Genomic DNA, 22,300 nt, shown 5'->3' on the forward strand with positions numbered 1-22,300 from the left:
AGATGCTTGATGGTGACTGATGGTAGATCACAGATGCAGGAGAATGCAAGTGGGAGTGGAAGGAGCGAAGATAGTTGTTTCGGGCATGTTCCAGAACAGATCAACGAATGCGAATAGCTGATCAATAAGGTAAATTCCATTCTTGAATCGCTTAATATTCCTTTATCTATTTACGAAACAGAACTTAACAATCTAAAATTCACCTTTTCAAGTATAAGTAATAGTTTAAAGCAAACTCGGTTATCAAAATCTAACCTAAACGATCAGTTGAGCAGGGCAACATCCAAGAGTGAGGAGAGACGTATGTAGATCCAGAAGGTTTAGTTGGATTTTCCTAAGTCTAGGGACGAATCTATTTATTTGCAGACAGATAATTTAATGCTTTTAAAACAGCAAAACATTTTTTGTTTGATTGCAAAAAGTCTTTACTTTAATATCACTCAACTGCACCTTGATTGTGAAATCAATAAGAAAATCCATAAAATGATTTTGGCATTTCTCGAATTAAAGGAAGACGAAATAGACACAGACTTCTATAATTGCGAATCTATTGTTTCGTCTGAAGAAACTTCTGATGCATACAAAGTCGGACTTGAACGTATTGAAAATTACATTAAGTCCAAGGACCATAAAAACATGTTGAAACAAATTTTGGATGAAAATGATAAAAAGCAGATCAAATTTGATACTGTGCAAAAATTTGATTCGTTGAACGCCAATTTGAGTTCAGAAAATAAAATAAATGCTGAAAGCACTTCGGAATTCGATGAGGATAGTGATATGAGTGACATTTTTGTAGAGGATGAGGTTGACTGCTTAAAGTTTGTTAAAAGTGAATCTCAACCTGCGAAAGCTCTTATTTCTGAAAATTTTGTTGAGTTCGCAAGAGTTGTTCAAAACAAACCTGAAATTTAAAAAGAAAAAGCAACTGTTTTTCCAAAAGTTCAAAGAATGCCAAATAAATTTTTTATAGTCAATGGGGTAACCGAAAATCAAACCGTCGAGCTGAATACCATTGTCGAAAAAGACAACAAAGACGGATGTGATGAACTCTTCTGGTCAGTTCCCATAGATAATGTTGACAAAACCGTTGGTTTATCTGAAAGAACTTCCTGAAAAGTATATTCTTGGGTTATTCACTAACATCCAAGGCATATACGGTTCTCAACAAACACTCTAAGAAGATAGAAGAAACCTACTATGTCACGTTTGACGACAATTATCTAAAGCGAATTCAGTCGAACGAAATCTAGATCGTGGAAATCTTTCCTAAACCTTGTCCAGCCGTTATTCCTATTTCCAATCTTTATGAAGAATTCATGTTGCTCTTTGATGAACCTGAGAAAGCTATCACATCTGAAGCTAAGGCAGCGAATAATAAAGTCGATGAACTTAAGAAGATTATCAATGATGCTGCGAAAGACATGTCACAGCAACCATCCACTGCGAATGTCGCTCGAGACAGGCACACCACTTTCCAAGGGGAGAATTCTGGGTCTAACACACAATTCCAGGGGGAGGATGCTACACCTCTAACCATGAATGGTTCTCTGCAGGGGGAGGATTTTGCATCACCTATTTCTATTGAGCCTCCTTCTGGTGGAGATTGTTCCCCACCAACTATGACCCACGAATCTCCATTCGCAGCTGATGATTCAATTCCTGAGGTCAGCGAGTTCACATCATTCGAGGGGGAGAATAAAGAAGCAAATGATTTCCCGGACGCTCAATCTATTCAATCTGAATTCGAGGAAGTAAATGCTAAATTAAATCCATCCTTAGATCCAAATTATCCTCCTATGATTAAATGGACAAGAGATCACATAAAAGCTCAAGTTATTGGTGAATCCTCTACAAGTGTCCTTACCTTTGCTCAACTGAAAGCAAAGAAAACTACATTATTCTCGAAAGTAGAATTTTGTATGTTTAATTCGTTCATATCCAAGATTGAACCCAAAACCGTCAACACTGCTCTCGATCACTCCGACTGGGTGCAAGCAATGCAAGATGAACTCAATGAGTTCAAACGAAACAAAGTTTGGAGACTGATTCCAACTCCCCCAGATGCATCGGTTGTTGGTTAAAAGTGGGTTTTTCGAAATAAAATGGATAAAGAAGGGAATGTGATCAGGAACAAAGCTAGACTCGTGGTGAAAGGTTATTGCTAGGGAGAAGGAATTGACTACGAAGAGACCTTCGCACCCGTTGCGAGGTTGGAATCAGTTCGCATCTTCTTGGCATATGTACCACACAAAAATTTTGAAGTTTTTCAAACGGATGTGAAGTGTGCAGTCTTAAATGGCGAACTGGAAGAGACCGTTTATGTCGAGAAACCACCTGGATTTGTAAATGAAAAATATCCCAACCACTGTTATATTCTTGACAAAGCAGTTTACGGTCTAAAGCAAGCTCCAAGATCCTGGTATGAAACACTTACTCATTTTCTTAAAATGTCCAAATTCAAGCAAGGTTCGGTTGAACCAACCTTCTTTCGCAAGAAAGAGAGTGACCACTTGATGATCGTACAAATTTATGTTGATGACATCATCTTTGGATCTACTAATCGCAGCCTAATAGCTGAGTTCCGAAAGCTGGTGGAAACTAAATTTGAGATGAGCTCAATAGGTCCAATTAACTTTTTTCTTGGCCTAAACATTAGACAGGGACTGGAAGGAATTTTCATTAATTAGGAGGTTTACACGAAGACCCTACTTGCTAAGTTTGGAATGTTGGGAGACTCAAAGACGAAGGTTCCAAAGGCATTCGGAACAAAACTGACTCCTTCGCTGGATAAACCAGCTGCTGATAGGACCCTTTATCGTCAGATGATAGGTTCTCTCATGTATCTAATAGCTAGTAGACTAGATATTATGTTTTCAGTTTGTTATTGTGCTAGGTTCCAAGCCAACCCACGTGAACCTCATATGGTGGCTGTCAAGAATATCTTTTAGTATCTAAAACGAACGTCATCTCTTGGAATATGGTATCCTGCGAACTTAGGTTTTTTCGTACAAGCATTTTCAGGTGCTGGCCTAGGCGGTTGCGATTTAGATAGAAAAAGCACAACTGGTGAATGCCAATTTCTTGATGGCAAGCTGGTGAGTTGGCAATCAAAGAAACAAACATGTGTTTCGTTTTCAACAGTTGAGGCTGAATACATAGCTGTAGCTTCGTGCACATCTCAAGTCATTTGGATTTAAAGCCAACTTCGCGATTATGGCTTAAGTATGAGAAGAATTCCTCTCTATTGTGACTCCGAAAGTGCCATTCGCATTTGTCACAACCCAATGCAACACTCAAAGACGAAACACATAGCACTGAGGTATCACTTTACCAAGGATCATGTGGAAGATGGTAATGTCGAGATTCGTTTCGTAAGATCCGCTGATCAATTGGCTGACATATTTACCAAGGCCCTACCTGAAACAACATTTAATAGAATCCTTCAAGGGCTGGGAATGATGGAAGCTGATTCAATACCAAATCCACTATCGCACTCATAAAATCTTCACTGCGAATCAGTACGAATGTTCGCAGGCTTTCGTAGTTAACTGTTCATTCACAGTCCATTTTATTGATGCGAATCAATGCGAACATTCGTAGTAGTTTGCAGAGCACTGTGCATTCATGGATTGGTATTTCATATATCCTTTTGTACATTTTGTATATCATTGCTTATCTTTATTTTCAATTTGTATATTTTTTTGTAATTTAAGTTTATTTATTTATTTATTTATTTTTATTTCATCTTCAGAAAATCTCCAAAACCAAAAATAATTATTTGTTTTATTTTTAATGTTTTTCAGAAAAATAAAAATCACAAAAATATTTTTAATTTGTGTCTATTTTTATTTCTTTTCTTTTCACAAAATATTAAAAAATTGCAAAAACGATAGATTCACACCAAGATCATAAAAGAAGATGTTCACAACATTTATCAACTTGTGTGATGGGGCAGGTATAAATCTCGTTAGTTATGTATTAGCTAAGTGTCCCTAGAAGCATGCTGTTGCATGTTGACCTAAGCCTCAACGACTCGACTGTGAAGCCTTAATGAGTTGATACTACCAATCAATTCTACCAAATCAGACTATGAATTCACATTAGTCATGAGCTACCTTACTCTTCTCACATTAAGTTAAAAGTTATCTGGATGGTCACTTTCGCATTGCAGAGGTACTTTCACTTTCTTGTAACCATCTACTCTCGTCTTCATCATTTTCACATCCATACATGTAATCCTTGAGACTCTCAGGAATTACCACTGAGTTTTATGGTTACACAAACATCTATGTTAATGATCTTAGTTTCGTTCTACCATGAACTGAGTGAAACCCAAAATTCAATACCTTATATGAGTTGACGGTGAACAAGCAAACGTTCTAGTATTTTCACCCAAGAATTAAAGAAAGTCCCCATTCGTGGTCAGTACCAAGAAATCTCTTTTCTTTTGAGAGATCCTAATAAAGTGTTCTCATCCCAAGACATTTCTTCCAATGGATCTAGTTTTTTTTTTTTTTTGAGATTTCAATATTTTTCCAAGTCACTTACATAAATTCGAAACCTACTCGTTCAACTGACTACACTAGTCACACGAGTACCTCCTCTTTCGCACTTATGTCAAGTTCGTAGTTTGGATGAAGGATGAACCACATTTATAAGCCTTACTAAAAGATGCCTTTCAGTGTTTCTCATCAAACATTTGAACGTATTCAACAGGAAACCACACAGACACTTCTTCATCTCTCTTGACTACGAAGAAAGAGATCTTTGCTTGGGATCAATAGATTTATGACTCTCATTAGACATCAAACATCCCACAGATAAACTTTGTTTTATTTATTTTTCTTTAACACTCTTGCACGAAGATCCTAGTGATTATCCAAAAGTCTAGTTCATGGTTACAAATAATTTTCAGGTTCGCAGTTGTACTCATGATTAGTGACACTAAACGTCCGAGGTGTATGAATTCAACGTGCTTTCTTTACTGCGAAAGGAGATGAGCTGACGTGGCAAGTTTTAAAAGATAAGAATTCAAATGGGTGCGTGCAAAGTTAAACAAACAGATGTTAATATGTCGTGTGACGCAAGCTTCTGACTTATCACAACTGTCAAATTGCGCTTTTTCGGGCGACGGTTCATCATTCGAGATACTCTCTCTCTGGATTTTCCTCACCAAATCTAATCGTATATAAAGGTTTTGATGGTTCCATATCTCTTTACCACTTTCAAAATCTCTAAACGGTTTCTGGCGATCACAAAGCTCTCCACTGTTCATCTTCTTCTTTAAGCTTCATCAATGGCGGCTTCATCTGAGAATCTTTCTGTTCAAGACCAAACTACTCATTCAACTCTTCTGGCCATTAAGCAACATCAAAACCTCATCATCAATCTGGATCCAGCTAGATATGATCCCTTTCTACTACCTCTAATTGAGTGCCTGAAATACTCCCCTCTCACCATTGCTTTGACTCAAGTTGAGAATGTTCCCATATTGATTCTCTCCAAATCATACACAACGGCCAACTATGTCAAGGAAGAACAATGGATATACTTCGACATTCATAATCATACAACCTCGATTTCCAAAACCCGTTTCTGCAATCTGTTAGGGTTTCCTCAGTTAGAAAACATGGTCAACCCGAAAACCATTTCCAATGCTGCTATCTTGGAAATGTTTTATCAAATGGGGGTACAAGGAAACTCTCATTGTTGTTTCCAAGTTCAAGAAACCCAATCTTCCACCTATATGGAACACCCAATTCACTATCTTGTTTAAAGCTTTTTCTGAAAGGATCACTGGCAAAGACTGAGCAAGCTCTTCATGGGTCTGATGTTTGGCCTTTATACTGGTCAAAATGTTGACTACGGTTCTATCCTATGGGCTCAACTTATCCAGAGCACTCATTATGTTACTCGTCATAGTGAGATCTCATGTGCGAGATTCTGGACCATCATCGTTAACAAGGCAATTAAGCAGCTCAAAATTCCAGTCATGTCTGATGCACTGATGGCTTCTATTGCGACACTCCATACAACTAGTATCATTATGGCTGATAGATCAAAGTTTTCTTTCATTGAATCGATTCCGGAAGCTATGTTTCGTGATGTTCCTCCTTCCAGTAAAATTCTATAGGTTTATCGTTCTCTTACTCCTTCAGGACCTCGTCTATTGACTGAAGAATTTCAAGCAATTTTGGCTGAGGCATATAAAGCCAAGAAAGGGGGAAGAGGGTCAAAGAAAGCTGCCAAGAAAGACACTACGAAAGAAGGACCTTCTGAGGCTGCAAAACCTCCCTCTAAAAAGCGAAAGGCTCCTGCTGCTTCTAGTGCTGCACCAAAGCGAAGGAAGCAGCTAGCTAAAAGGCAAAAGTCTCCAACTCCTACTTCATCTCAGAGTGAAGGAGACAATTTTGAATCCGATACTAAGTTGGAGATTCGCATTGAGGAGGATCCCTTTGTTCGTAATGCAGTAGATGAGCCTATTCGCACTGAATCTCCATCTCCGAATCGTGAGTGTCACACCCCCGAACCAGACAGCGGAAACGTCCTGGGGCTTGTTCGTGACTTCATCTTGAAATATCATTACAGTGAATATAATTGAAACATAACATCATAATCATCACACATGTAATATAACAACATTCATTGTTTACACCGAGTATTGTATTTGAATATTACATGCCAAAATAGCAAGAGTATGATGAAAACAAAATATAACACAATATCCATTAGTTTGTTTCATTCATCCTGCTTCAACGGTTTTCTGAAAATACAAGTTATTTTGAAAATGGTCAACATAAAAATGTTGGTGAGTTCATAAGCATGTTTTTGAAAATGATTTGTATAAGTTTGAAAACCACCATAAAATCCGTTATTTTCTGAAAACTGTTTAGTATGTTTGTGTCAGATCTTGTATTAATGCATGTATGCTTTGGTTTATTTGACTAAAAGGGGTAAAGAGAATGTAGAGAGAATGTAAAGAGCATGTAAAGAGAATATTCCCAGACAACCCGATGTTTTCTGTAAAAGAGAAAGTTACGATACCAACTCCCGAGGTTGAGTACTAGTAAGAGAATGCTTCCGAGTAATCCAAGAGAAAAGAGAATGGTCTTCCGTAAACTTCATAACGTTAATTCCTATAAGCGAGTCGTGATAAGCATACTAATTAATGACAATTTCACCTGCCTAGCATCGTTGGACACCGACGGAAAATAGAATAAGGTTTTCGTCACCCTAGACTGAGTTAGTCTAACTGTAGTGAACAGCTCAGGTGTGGGGTGCCATCCCCATATAGATCTATACACAAATCCCCGCTCTCCCTTCAAGAGACTCTGGTGATAACTACAGGTTACGATCGTACACTTAATAGGTGCCAACCGATAAAAACTCACTAGATCCTTAATCGAATTTATGCGAAGAAAAAGTATAAACTCATTCTAGGCCCAATGATCCATGTAAGTGAACCACTAAGGCATCGCTAAACATGAAATCATTTCAAGACCCAATGAGATTATATAAAATGGGCCCGAAATATATGTAAAAGGACAAATAAGGCCCATTTCACATGTAAGGTATTTACAGGCCCAAATAGCACGCAAATAGTATCCAAGGTCTGTCTCACATGTTAATGGGTCAATGAGGCCCAATAAACATATAAATAGTATACAGGACCTATCACACATGAAAATGGGCCACTAAGACCCGATAACTTAGAAAATGATCAAATTAATCCATTTGTTAGTTTATCGTTGGTTTTGGTTCTAGTATTCACTTAAATAGCATAAAAGTCCACTTTTTGTAAAAATGACGTTCTTGGCCCAATAAGCGAAAAGTTTACAATTAAGGCCCAATTTTTGTAAGAATAACACTTTAGTCTCCATCTTGTTCAAAACTTGTGTTGATGACTAGTTTGTCGTAAAAATAACATTTTAAACCCATTATTGTCAAAAATATCATTTTTGGCTTGATCTTTGTGAAAATACACATTTTTCTGGTTTTGGGCTTTTCCGACCTAGTTTTTGGAAAATTTGTAGAAAAATCATCGTAAGTCGAAATTTGGATCCGTAAATTCTGGAAGTTTGGAACTTTTGTCTACTTTGTTCATAATTTTTAATAGCTTCTAAAAAGTGTGAAATTTCTCACCTTCACAGGTTGGTCCGAAAATATTTCAAATATGATAGACAGTTTTGTAAAATTTGCCAAAAATTGTAGAAAAATCGTATGAAAACGTGAGAGTGGTCATTTTAAAGGTATAAATCTGAACTCTATCCATGTAAAACAGTTTTGAATAATATTTCCATTAAGAGGTTCAAAACAATCCGAGATTGGACCAAAACGTTTCTGTCAAGGGCTGTTTTATGAGTTTAAATTATGGATCCTAGAACACAACACTCATTTTTGTTATTTAAAGTGTAGAAATCCCAGATCTACTAGTTTATATGTAATATATGTGATAAAACATACTTTTCTCAAAGTTCTTATAAATATCCAAGTGATAAACTTCAAGTTCTTAACATATTTTTAGATTAATGAAGTAATCAACACATAATCACCAAATAATTCATGGAAAACACACATAGTCATGCATATACACATAGATCTACACAAATCAACTTGTATTCTCCCCCAAAAACAAGTAAAAACCAAAAACAATGGGGTATGAACTCACCTTTCTTTGTTGTTCTTGGTTTGAAGAAGAAATGGTAGGAGGTGATGTGATTCTCGGCCCTAACAAGCTCCTTGAAGGAGTTTTCGAATTCTATGAAGTTTAAGAGTATAGATCATGAAATATTATGAGTTAAGAAGAGATTTTTGAACTAATAAAGAAACTAAATCATAGATCCAAGTATGAACTTACCAGAAATGATGATCTTAGTGGAAAAACCTTCTTGGAGATGCCCACAATCTCGAAAATTTTTAGAGGAGTATGAAGGGTTCTTGAGAGAGTTTGAAAGAAAGAATTAGAGGTGGTGTTGTGGGGTGTTTGGCCGAGAGTATTATGAAAAGAGGGGAGGATTGATTTTCTTGCATGGAGGGTAATAAGCTTCATAGATGTATGTGATTCCTAGATATATGTTAAACAATTATGTGTTGTCATGAGCCTAATCCATCCTCCTTCCACTTCTTTTCACTTTTTTTTTATAAATATTAACACATTGGGCCAAGAATGGGCTCAATGAATGAAGGTGAAATAGCTTTGGGCTCAAATCCTTGGATTTGATCGAATTTCATAGGCCTAATAATATTTTCCGGCCCATTGGGCCCTTAGGATGGTTCACGGCCCAATATGGTATAGATAAATGGGTTATGGCCCATTAGGGTTAATTAATTCATTTATGGCCCATCATGGTCCATTAGAGGTAGAATGAATTATTCTAGGCCCAAAATGTTATAGATTGATGAGTTGATGATTTATTGGTCCCTTAGGCCCAATAAAAGAATCCTAGTCCAATGTAAACTTGAACCGGGATGTCTAGGGTTTCTAACCCCTAGTTGAACATATGAGATGTATTTGAACAAGAATAGAGTATAGGCTTTTACAATGGATGATGCTTACATGGGAATAGAATTTCCTAGCAAAATGCCAGTTGTGACAGTGAGGTAACTCCACCACTTAATGATTATATTCCTTCTCCACCTCCCTCACCAAAAACAACTACTTTTATCCCAATCACCATCGCACCTCTTCCTCTACCAATATCATCTCAACCACCCACCACTATTCCAGTCTCAATCCCTATTTTTGCAGAATCACCTATTTCGTCCCACACCTATGTTGCACCTGCAAGTTCAGTCAACGTATCTGATAAGGGGGCTAACACTTCAGGTTTTTCAAGTCATGTTACACCACCCATCTCTCCCATTTGCACCAATGGCCCGGAAATGATTTTCGGAGATGATCAAGATGATGATTTGGACAGATTCGCTTATGGTCCTTTTCAAATAAGGATTGACAATGAAGATGAAGTCTCTACTACAAAAGGGGAACTCAAATCTCTTCATGAGAAGATTGACCAGCTGATTGTCGCATCCAAAGTCTCCACTTCTGAGGCTTACTCCAAAGCCGTTGTTTAGTCAATTCTTGAGCGCGTTACGAAGGAACATACTGCTAATGTCTCTACTTTTGTCCAAGGTAGTCTCTAAATCTATTGGTGTCTGCAAGACAACGACCGAAAAATTCGATAAACTAATTATTGATACAATAGAATTCATGGAGGATTACAAGAACATCTACAACGCCAACATAGTGACTACAAACAAGGCTATTCAGAATGTTGGTACCATGTTCCAAGCGGAAAAGGAGAACTTTGTCAAACTTCGAAAAGCGCTTCAGTCTGATCATAACACTGCGAAAATCACAAAGCTTCAGGAGGATCTGGTGGCAGAAAACAAGATTATGGATGCTCTCGCCATCAAGGAGGAAAAGTGTAAAGTGTTGGAAACCAAGCTTCACTACACTGCAAAGAAGGTCGATGATTTGCTAGTAGAGAAGGCAGTCACGAGAAGTTGTATCTTCGACGTGACTGGACTGCTCTCTTATATCATTTAGACTCGTGATCCCATGATCTCAATCACAGTAAAGACACATTTGGCTAAAAAGATAAGACCGGTGTTTGCTATGTTACACCGTTTGGAGGCTGTTTTGACGCCGATGTATTTTCTGAAACAAGGGGGAGAAGGTAGCTCCAAAGTTCAAACGAATGAAAACCCCAAAGCTCCAATTAAACCTCCTGTCATCAAGCAAGAACAAAATAGAAAAGAAAAATTGTTCAATGAAGAACCCATTATTGATGATAGCGAAGACGAAGAGCCTGATGAAGTTGAGCTCAAAAGGCGGAAGGCTCGCGAGGCAGAGATAGATGAACATGCTCGCATTGTCAAAGAGGCAGAAGAAAAAGAAAGAGCCGAAAAGGAAGCTCAGGCCACTCTTAAAAGCAAAATGTTAATATTTCCTAAGTGGACGCTGAAGCGCATTCAAAACCAAGTCGTGGATATGCCAATCCAGTATTGGTTGGATCCAATTGCTTCTTTTGAAATCTAAAATACACAGGATTCGCAATTGGACCTACCAATCACACCAAAGGTGTTCAGGTTTCGTCCTTTTGTAAAGGTTGCTAATGTACCTTTCACAGACAGCATTGCGGATCAAATGTTGTTTACCTTCTACTTGAAGCACATGAAGCCCCAGTTTGAGACTTGGAGTGCGAGCAAGATTGTTGCTGTGAAGGTCACTGGGGCAATCGAGACTGAAAGCTTCCCTAATGCGAAGTTTAAAGTTGCGAGAGGATCGGCATGTCAAGCCTACGAATTCACTCTCGTAGACTTGCCTTTCTTGAACCCCCATGACTGGATGGTGATATATAATATTCTGTTGAGACAAAAGGAGAAGTACAAACATGTGGTGTCCCATCTTGAACTTTTGATCAAGTCATATATTCAGGAAGTTAGAATGATGGATGTGGATATTGCTACTGTTCTGAGGCAAAAACCAAGTGTTGTTCCAAAGGAAGCTCCGAAAGACTTCGAGAAGCTCAAGACAGGAAAATTTTACAAGGAAGGATGGTTTATGGTATACACGTCTAGAGATCGTTCAGAAGAAAATCAACGCAAGTTATACTTTCATCTCAAAGACAAACATCTATTTACTACTACTTGTCTGGAGTTTATTTTCGAGCTGGTTGCGAGGTTTAAGGGCAACAACAAGGATGACGTGAAGCGTTTCACGGATGTGATTACATGGTATATTCAAGTTTCCAAGCTATTGTTGAGCTTCATTCCCAAAGTCTACGACGTGCAGAAGCGAATCAAGAACTAAATGGCTATGGTCTCAATTGACGCAAAGGGGGGGATTGTTGAAGATTTAGGTGTTGTTTGTTTTTACGAAGATAAAATGTCTGAAATCTGCGGACCACCTCTGCAATCCTCTATAGGAGAAGAGGTGGAACAAATGAATGCAGCATTTAATAAAAAGTATGTTTGTTTTTTAACGTCTACAAACTGTTGTAGTAAGTTAAACTAAGGCGTGAAGAGGTATGAAGAAGTTGGTTTAGTGCTGCGCCACGCAGCACACGCGTAGTAGTTTTTAAGTCAGAAGTCTTTTGAAAAATAAATAGTTGCGAAGGGACAAGTGTTGCGTGTGTGCTGCATGGCGCAACAATAAGTGGTCTGAAGTGGTTTTTTTTAAAAAAACAAACAAACAGCACCTTAATGTTGCATCATTGGGCCTGTTTTGTTTAGTCCATTTTGGGGGTAGCTCACTAAGCCCTCGGGCTTACAGTTTTCAGTTTATTGTTTCAGGTACTTCTGGAGATCATGGAAAGGCGAAGGCGTGACCGTACCGCTCCTCATCCTTATGTTATGATTTTTGGGACACTCTGATGGAAAATGATTTGAAAACATTTTGTAAACAATGCTATTTGGTTTTTATTTATGTTTGAAAAAGTTTAAATTTGGCGTAAAATTTATGGATGTTACAACGTATTTTTGTTAACTTTTATAATTATCTTTGTAACCCTATTTTACGCCTCTACAAAAGCAATTCTTCATCGAGTTCTTCTGAGGCGTGACTGTTAATCATTCAGCACCAGTTTGATCACATTGTGTTCTTGTTTACTGTTTTTAATCTATTCGATCATTAAGGATTTATTCTTATCATGTTTCATAGTTGTGGAAAATCCTAAAACTAGACAACCTGCAAGTATTGTTGGTATAGCCTTGCAAAAGTAGTAGACATAATATACACTGCCTAGGATGTGCTTTCATGCCTCTTGGGTAAGCTTGAGGAGGGATACACACATGAGGCATACCGGCCGACCCAACCAAAAGTCCCACTATGATCTTTTTAATTGTCACAACTTAAATATATGTTATCAAAGATAGAATTAGTAAATTATTTTGGTAGTTGGCACTAGCCTTGCCCTCCAATGTATTCTCATTAAGGGAGTTAGATTGTACTCATTTTAGACTCAATTGAGCCCATATTGTTATTTATTGTCACAACTCCTTGTGTTAGGATTGGATAATTTGCATGTATGCTTCCTTCGTTGGATGTGGTAGTTGTTTCTTAGTCCCTATCTCTGGATTCGAACCCTAATTATTTGTCACCTTGTCACCAACATAGTAGACCATTATCCTCCCATCGAAAGTTGATAGGAAAACAAATATGATTGATGTGTCGCTGACACAATGGCCGAGACATCCTTTGAGTTATCATGGATCATCACAAGAATAGGCAGATCCCACGTCAAACTTTTATCTAATAAATGTATTTCTTATAGAATTCATGGTCCGTTAAATGTATTAGCTTTCGAATTACCAAGATTATCCGAGGTAGTGGATATCATCAAATAAATCATAACTGATTTAATGAGCCATTCGCAGTTTCGTGGCTTGAATTTGTTCGTACTTACACATGAAAGACTTCCATATCCAAGAGATCAACATATGACTACCGGTAAGATCAACTAGGTAGCATTCATCTTCGATATAGCCTACCACGCACCGAAAAGTCGACACATGAAAGACAATCATTTAAAGAAGCAAAACAATTAGTTAGAGTAAAAAAGAACATGATCATGAAAGACTTCCATATCCAAGAGACCAAGCAACTCTCCATGGGTCATGCCATCGAAGTGTTGGCAATGACATAATCGACCACAAAGACCGCTTCAAGGTCTATTGATGCCGTGCATAGAGTAATACAAAAAGGAACCTTGTTCACAGGCCCGGCCCAAATACATGGGCGAGATGGGCAAAGGCCCAGTGCAGCACAAAAAGGAGGGCATCATCTTAGCACAATAACTAATAGTATGTATATATATGTTTTGGCCCAAAAAAACTAATATCCTTGATACTCTTTTCCAGCGCAAGGCCTGCAAGATGGGGCGGGAAAGCAAAAAATAATTAGTGGGGCGAAAGTTGTAATCCACATGTGTCATTGGCTGATTGCCAATCGAGTACACCTAGAAATCTAGAAGCTTTAGAAGATGAAGGGGCATCCTCATCAAATTCAAATCAATGAATGCTCGTTTTGAATCTAGTTTCTATTTTTCTTTTCTTCTCTCCAATTTCTAAATATCTTTAGGGCTTTGTAAGGATTTGGCGATTCCAGTTTCTCTTTTACGGTTAGATTTTTGATTTTCTGATTCATTGATTCCCATATGAGGTATACCATTTTCTGTTTGGTGATTCTTTTCTCCTATTCTCATTATCTGATCACTATTCTCATCTGGTTATTCCAGTTTCCTGATCTGTATGATTAGTACACTTGAAGTTCAAAATTGGACTGCTTGAGACAAGGAGGTCGAAGCCTTTGGTTCAAATTTCCGTATTTGAAAGAGTTGTAGAATGGAGTTTGAGGCCTTCTTACTTGGTAATTCTTAAATCCATGATTCCGTTTTTAGGTATATCATATAATAATCAATTGAAGTTACTAATTTTTGTTTTATGTTTTGTGATCTAGGAGGCTATATGTATACCGAATAATAATCAATTAGAATTCTAATTATTTTGTTTTTTTTATTAGAAGACACAAGTAGGTATATAATTTTCCATTGTTGCTATTTCACAATATTTTTTTTTAAAAATGATTCATTTTATGATTTCATTATTCATTTTTCAGGTCAGTTAACATCTTGAAAGTAAAAACATAAACATAAACTTTGGTTCTTTTGTTTCGGTCTTTCACTTTTCTGTTTTCAAATGACTTTTGTTTTTATTGCCCTTTATCTTGAATTCTTGAAAACGAATTTGGAGTTGGGTTTTTTCCCCTTTGGCTTTGATTCTTGACAGACGAATTTGCCAAGCAGATAAAGACTTTTCCCGGTTGCCCTTTGTCTTGAAGACTTGGTAAGACATAACTCATCAGTGGTTTCTTATTTTTATTGTAGTAAATAGCTAATTTACTTATTGTTTATTCATTTTTATGATTTTGCTGTTTTGTTAATTTTAACTGAGTAATGACTAATTGATTCTAATACCATTTTTGTTCACAAAAACAGGCTTGTATGTTTGTTTTGGAAGTGGTAAGGGATGGTGATTTTTAAATTGTTGATTCGTTAAATGGCTCTCAAGACAATGGTTCTAAGTTTTATGTAGCTTATTAAGGTAATTTAGTTTAACGGTTAAATTCTTTTAGTTTGGTAAATTAGGAAAAATTTGTATAATTTGTTTATCCAGTTTTATATTTGTACAACTTTTATTTTTAGTCACTTCTCTTCAAAATATCCATTGTGATAGGATAGTTGCTTTTGCTTGAAGAACAACTACAAATAAATGATTATTTATTGACTTTTAGTTTGTATGAACCTCAAAAGGTAACTGATTGCTATTAATTGTTTGATGGTTGCTTTTTTTATTCAACCACTTGGCATTAGTTTACATGGAGACGAGTTTTTTAAATAAAAAAGAATGTATGAATACGAGTTTCTAAATAAAAATTTTATTCAGTTACATTTTATAAGTTTACTAGTTGTGACATCCGTATATTATACGAGTTGATTAAAACAAAATGTTAAGTACGAACGATTAAATAGAAATTTTATTTGAATTTGAAATTGAAATAAATGAAAATTACGATGAAAAAAAATATGCAAAAAATAAATAAATTAAAATTATGTGTTTAGTGTATACTAAACGGGTTAATTATAACAAAATTATAAACACAAAGGTTTGAACTGTAAATTTATTTGAAATTTAAAATTTAAAATTTAAAATTTGAAATTAATAGTCATTATGGTAGGTTTAATTTATGGAAACTAAATTAATGATATATTGAAAATGAAAATTAAAGTAATGACAAGTGGAAAATAAATATATATAAAATTATGAAAAAATGACATGTGACTAATTTTATGAGAGAATGACATGTGGTAAAATCATTTTCATTTATTAGGGTAGATGGTGTGTAGTTTAGATATAGGGGCATTGTTAAGCCTTTTTGCCTAGGGTAACAAAAACCTATGGACCGGCCCTGCTTTTTCAAGTCACACGATGACGTCTATTAGGTATGCAACCGATGACCCCACTTAATGTTCAACGCTAAAGAGCCATGTAATATGTAAAAAGTTAATAAGACTCCTAAAATGTAAAGTTTTATCGAGTCACCAAATTTTAATTTTGATCAAGTTTTCAAATTAAGCTTATTTATAATGAGTATTTTCAATGTCCCCAAGCAATCAAATCTAACCGAAAGCCTTGGTATCAACCTAGCTTGGTATGATTGTCATAAAATTCTTGTCATCTTTTAATAAAAGGGAATGAATTTGTAGATATTTTATATGTACGATAGACCCACAAGTCTTCCCCAAAAAACGCCATTCACATGGATAATTATAAGCATGGTGGTAGGGATCTTCTGTCTTCATTCATCAATCTACCCATCCCTAATAATTCAAAACTAAACAAATATTATATCAAACATCACTCATACATTTTTGTCATACCAAGATCTTATTTGAATCCTATACTATTCTTACAAAAAGACAACAACCATCTTCCAAAAAGAGTAAAAACTAAATACCCTTAAACCTAGAAACACCTAAAAACGTCGACACTATTCACCGAGGAAAAAGACACCAAGAAACGTGTTTAACTTGAATTTTACTTTGTTCAATATACAGTTACATGCTTTTTATACCAAAAAGAAGAAGAAAACAAGACATACAGACCCTACCCCACCTAGACATATCCCTCCATCAAAAACGTCAAATTTGTGCATTAAGCACTTGTACATTACGTATCCAATTGTACAAGTGAAACATGCGTGGTGATGTGGCCAAGCTAAACTCCAGTCTTTTCTTTCTTTGTGTAGTAATTTTCAACAAGAAGACTAAATCTTTACAAGATTGATGACGTCAGCCGGGTTTTCTCTTGTCGAGCTTTACTTGAATATTGTACCATTTTTTCTTTGATCCATCTTTTATGGATGCTTTTTTTTCATCTTTTAAAACAACCTTTTTCTTACTTCTACTGCTACTATTACGCTTTGTTTGTGAGGTAACTGTGTATGATGCGTGTATTTCGTTTCTTTGTTTAAGAAGCTCATCAATCTACAAGAATCATAATATATATATAATATTAGCTTTGATTTAATTATAGATGAACAAAAAGGTAAATAACACAAACGACACTAAGTTTACACTAAAATTTCAATTTTTTTATAATTCTGATAACGTTACCGGTCAACCGAGTTACCAGCTGATGTGGCATGATGACATGTCAATTTTGATGACATGGCATGTTGACGTGTCAAAATTAAATTTTTTTACCTACAAGACACTAAATTTTCATTTTTTTCGATTTTGATACTAAGTTTAATTTTTTTTTTCCAATTTTGACACGATTTTTTTGTTCCAAATTAAACGTCATTTTTTCCAATTTTGTTCATTGTTGACAATTTTCCATTTGAAACAATATAAATATATTCTTTATTACATTTTAAACCGTATAAATACATTTTTTTTCGTTTAAAAACCACATTTTTGTTATAAATACAAGGTTTTTTTTACATTCAAAACAAGATGTTATGCATAAATATGGATTAGTTACATTATTTATAAAAAATATTTATACGATTTCAAATGGAAAATGGTCAACATTGAACAAAATTGGAAAAAATGACGTTCGATTTTGAGCAAAAAAAGTGTCAAAACTGAAAAAAAAAATTAAACTCAGTGTGAAAATCGAAAAACTGAAACTTAATGTTTTTGGTGGGAAAAAGTAAGCATGTAATGTCAGCATACAATATCATCAAAATTAACATGTAATCACGCCACGTCAGTTGGCAACTTGGTTGACCTATAAAATGGTCAGAATTAAAAAAAATAAATAAATAAATAAAATAAAAAAAAAAAAACTAACAGTGTCAAATTAGAATTTTGGTGTAAACTTAGTGTCTTTTGTGCTATTTACCGTTAAAAAACAGTCCAAAACTAAAACTGATCATGCACTCACAAGAACAAGAAACGGGGCCTAATAAAAAAAGAAAATTAAAAGTAAAAAGATAAAGAAATTGGTTTTTTTGTTTGGAAAAAGGAAATGTTTAATTATATTCTAAAAGGGGTCTTTGTGCATCTCTAGAGTTGATCTCACTATAGAATTTCAATAAAGAGAATGTGGTCAATGCAACAACTAACACTATACGGTTTGTATGTATTTTTAATGGGTAAAATCGTCTTGAGGGAAAATTTGCTTCTCTTATGTCATGTGGTTTTGGCAACCATTTCTAAGGATATGACTATACTCGAAACGGATGAAAGAAAATTTACTTAAAAGACAACTTTACCCCTTTACAAAGGTATCATGTTGTGATAGCATGTAAAAGAAAAGAGTAAATTACACGAATGGTCCCTATGGTTTAGAGTAATTTGCGTGTTTGGTCTCTGACTTATTTTTTTTTATCTCGGAAGATCCCTATTATTTGTTTTTGTTATGCAGTTGGTCTCTGTCTTACCTAAAAAGACTATTTTTTCCTTTGATTTTTTAATTTATTTAAATAAACACACACCCAACCCCACCCATTCACCTTACCTTACCTACCCCACCACTTTTCCATATTTAAATAATAGTCTCTTTAGGGAAGACAATGACCAAACGAGTAACAAAAAAACAAAAAGTAGGGACCAAGCGCGTAACAAAAACAAATAGTAGGGACCTTCCGAGTTAAAAAAATAAGTTAGGGACCAAGCGCGCAAATCACCCCAAACCATAAGGACCATTCGTGTAATTTACTCAAAAGAAAATTAGGATGTTTATGTAGGCAAAGAGACAAGAATCTAGGTAGCGTTTGATACGATGGAATCAAAGAAGGAATGGAATGGCTCATTCCATTTGAATGAAAAAAAAAAAAGAATGCGGTTTGCTATGCATAATGGAATGAAAAGGAATCTGATTCCTTTCATCCTTTTAATTTCCATTCCATCTTAGGATGGCTTGAAAATTGTATTATAATACATTCTTATATACAAACTATAGTTTCATTTTCTAAAACTAACTAGAAAATAATGTTTTTATTATAAACTTATTTGGGTTTTAGTGTAAATAACAAATTCTATCATTAAAATTACATAATACATAGAATATTGTTAAAACTTAAAAGTATACCTTTTATTTACATCTAACTTATAAAAAAAAAATAAAAAAATAAAAAATAAAAAAAAAAAAACTTATACGAATATCCATTCCTTCGTGATTCCATTCCATCCAACCAAACATAAAAACTAAAACAAGAAATTGATTATTAAACTCACCGTTTGCATTTCTTGTGCATATTTGTTTGTCATCTCTGTAAATTGTGCAATAACTTGTTTATATTCACTTTCAAATTTAGAAATTTCTGTTCTTTTTGAAGAAATCTGAGCTTCAACAACACGAAGATTCTCCTTTTCATCAACAAAAGAACCCGCACAAAGCACTTCAATTGTGTAATTAGCACTTTTAAAGAAATTGTCACCTAACCCAAATCATAAATTAATAACAATAATAATTAGAATCATGTATAAAATAAAACCAATATAATAATCTCAAATGGGTAAATTCATATATTTCATAAATCTAACCATAAACAGCAAATGTATGAACTCCAGCTTTTAATTCGCTAATTTCACATGGCTGAAATCCTTCGAGCTTTTTGAAGAAAGCAGCATCTGGGTCTCTTTTAATCATCTGGATCCGATAGATAATGAAATGAAATACAATTCAAATGTTAAAAGTTTGGGGGTATTTTCGTCTTTTACTCACTGTGTTAGATGGTTGATCCAATTTATAGACTGGGAAACCGAGGAAATACATCCCAGCAGATGTCAGTTTTCCTTTTTTTGCACTATCTTCCTGAAACATGAAAAGACACCTTTGTCCTTTTAGTTTTTTACTAATTGCGTTTTCCAAAACTACCCCTAACAAGAAGAAAAACAGAAAGTAGTCAAAGTACAATGGTGTATACCTGCAAAGCGAGATACAATCCACCATTTTCGTCTTGATCAAAATACAAAAGCTGCAAAAAATCAAAAAATCAAAACCCTATTTACGAGTTTTCACCCTTAATACGAGTTTTCTAAAAGGACAAAACAGTAAATTTGCAAAACCTTGAACTTGCTCTTGTCTGCTGATTGCACTCGACAAACTATTCCAGCCTGTGCTTCTTTCTCTGTTATCCTAATAGAATAGAAATGCGCACATTGCTTTTCAACCTGTTAAAAAAATACAAGATTTTATATGAACAAACAATCACAGTTTTTTTATAAAATTAAATTGGGTTTAGTTTTCAAGTATTCAGAATCTACCTTTCTAGAAACAGATTTCCCCAAAGTTAATGGAAGTGTAGGAACTGAACCATTTATTGCCTCCTCCAACACAGTAGCCGATACAATAGTTTTTATTGGAACTCCAAGTTTACTGTAACAATATATAATATGTATAATCTCAAGTTATTTATAAAACCGATTCAAAATCAAAGAAAAGGGTAGGAATCAAGAATGTAAAAAAGACCTAAAAATTGCAGCAAACATGGTGTTCATAGCTCCCAAACTTGAAAGATCGAGCTCCAAATCTTGATTTTCAGCTTCAACAGCCTGAATGATTATTATTATTATAGTGTCAAAATGAAATAAAAGCTTATAAATTTTATTAAAATTCAATAATGAAATGGTCACCTCAAAACCAGCACTATCATACTGTTGTCTTTTGTCTGGATCGGATAATATATTATAGGAATAAGTGATCTCGTTAAACATATCAGCTGATTTAGGGTCATTTGCATTTTTGTCTGGATGATACCTTGGATAAAGATAAATAGATACATCTGTAATTAATATGTATCATCGATAAAAATAAAATTGAAGTTTTTGAGTCTCAAAAGTGAAATATATGTAGCTTTGTAACGTATTTAATAATTACTATCCTTGAATTTACAGAAAAATAACAGGCCGATATTGAATATACGTGAATCTTATAATATGGTATATACATAGATCAATTGGATAAAAGGAACAATAAGATTAAAGAACCTAAAAAGGGGGAAAAGAGAACAATCGACAAAGTAAGAAAACATACTTCAAAGCTAATTTACGGTAAGCGGTTTTGATTTCTTGATCTGTGGAGCTACGAGAAACACCAAGAACATCATAAGGGTCTCTCCTTAATTGAATTTCTTCCTCGTTCTTCTCCGATTTTGATCTGTGAGCTGGCATTTTCAAGCAATTTTGAAAATCAACCTAAAAACCCTAAAATGTGTTCAAGAAAAGAGAAATCTTTCTCTACAAAAACTTGTTTGTGATCATGAAGAAGACGAAGAAGCATAAAACATGATCATTTGGAGAAACCCTGGTAACAGATCGCAGCTCCTTTGATTTGTTGGCAGGGCTTCCTCGTTGGAGGAGAAGATGTAGAATTCTTTTTGGGAAAACGAAGTTAGAAATCGAAGAAATGGAGGGGAAATTAGTTGGAACTCTTTTCCATGTAATCTCTCTCATTATTTATATTTTACACTTCATTACCTTGAGCTTTACATTATTAAAATTTAGTCCCTCTATTTTTCTCGATAATCATTTTAAAGACATTACAATAAGTTTCTATTTTTACGAAGTTCGAATATGGATATTTGTTCAAATAAGTTAGCTTAATTCTTTGTAGTCCTCCGCCCATTCAAAGGGTTTTGGTAGGTGATGTCATTTATTTCATGAAGGTCATATATAGGGGGGGATAAAAGTCATTTTCCAAAAAGTTACAAAAAGTCAGGTTTTCTGACTTTTCCAAAAAGTTGGTTATTTTTTTATCAAAAATTCAAAAGTTGCTTTTAAAAATGTTTTGTCAAACATCTTTTGGTTTTGATCTTTTACTAAAAATTCTTTTACATATGAAAAACTAAGCCAAACAACCCTAGATGCATATATTTATCACTTTTTCAATCAAGCTAGTTCAAATAGTTATGAGAGAATTTTCATGGTTAACTATCTATTTTTTTAGAACTATATTCTAACACAAGCTTACCTGATATTTAGTCTTTAGATCTCATAAGCCTATTCGATATGTTTAAAGGTAATGGCTCTTCTTTTCATGTTTCAATGTGTTTCAACTGTGAAATGTTGTTTGATGCTATAAGATATTTATTTATAACAAATGATCAAATATTGGAGGAGTTATAATTAAGTTACATTGTCCCCATCGAATCAGTTTGTAGTTGTGGTAGCCGATGTGCAAGGTACGTGAAGAATACATTATTGTTTACTATATATAATATTATATATAGTACATTTTATGTTATCATACATATAAACCAATATTTTTAATAAACATGGATTGA

The 22,300-nt window shown here is 34.8% G+C and overlaps 1 protein-coding gene across 1 annotated transcript; it reads right to left on the minus strand.

The window, feature by feature from the left end:
- Positions 1–16,573: 16,573 nt before the first annotated feature.
- On the minus strand, positions 16,574–21,428 carry LOC145068392 (chaperone protein dnaJ 16-like). The gene is made up of 10 exons (XM_079015353.1): positions 21,052–21,428; positions 20,652–20,775; positions 20,488–20,570; positions 20,283–20,394; positions 20,085–20,189; positions 19,943–19,993; positions 19,741–19,830; positions 19,560–19,665; positions 19,251–19,453; positions 16,574–17,051 (listed from the first exon to the last, which is right to left on the minus strand). The coding sequence occupies exons 1-10, from the start codon at positions 21,186–21,188 to the stop codon at positions 16,857–16,859; spliced, it is 1,206 nt and encodes a 401-aa protein (XP_078871479.1). The 5' UTR covers positions 21,189–21,428; the 3' UTR covers positions 16,574–16,856.
- Between the last annotated feature and the right edge of the window lie 872 nt (positions 21,429–22,300).

This window comes from Lactuca serriola, chromosome 8, assembly GCF_051521515.1.
Source record: "Lactuca serriola cultivar US96UC23 chromosome 8, Lser_US96UC23_V15, whole genome shotgun sequence".
In the NCBI taxonomy this organism is placed as follows: Eukaryota; Viridiplantae; Streptophyta; class Magnoliopsida; order Asterales; family Asteraceae; genus Lactuca; species Lactuca serriola.

Excerpts from the sequence above, each read along its gene's own strand:
- LOC145068392 (XM_079015353.1), bottom strand. The coding sequence starts at position 21,188 with ATGCCAGCTCACAGATCAAAATCGGAGAAGAACGAGGAAGAAATTCAA. Across the intron at positions 19,454-19,559 it reads TCATACATTTGCTGTTTATG|GTGACAATTTCTTTAAAAGT; the intron begins GTTAGATTTATG and ends GATTTGGGTTAG. Across the intron at positions 17,052-19,250 it reads ATGCACAAGAAATGCAAACG|ATTGATGAGCTTCTTAAACA; the intron begins GTGAGTTTAATA and ends TGATTCTTGTAG.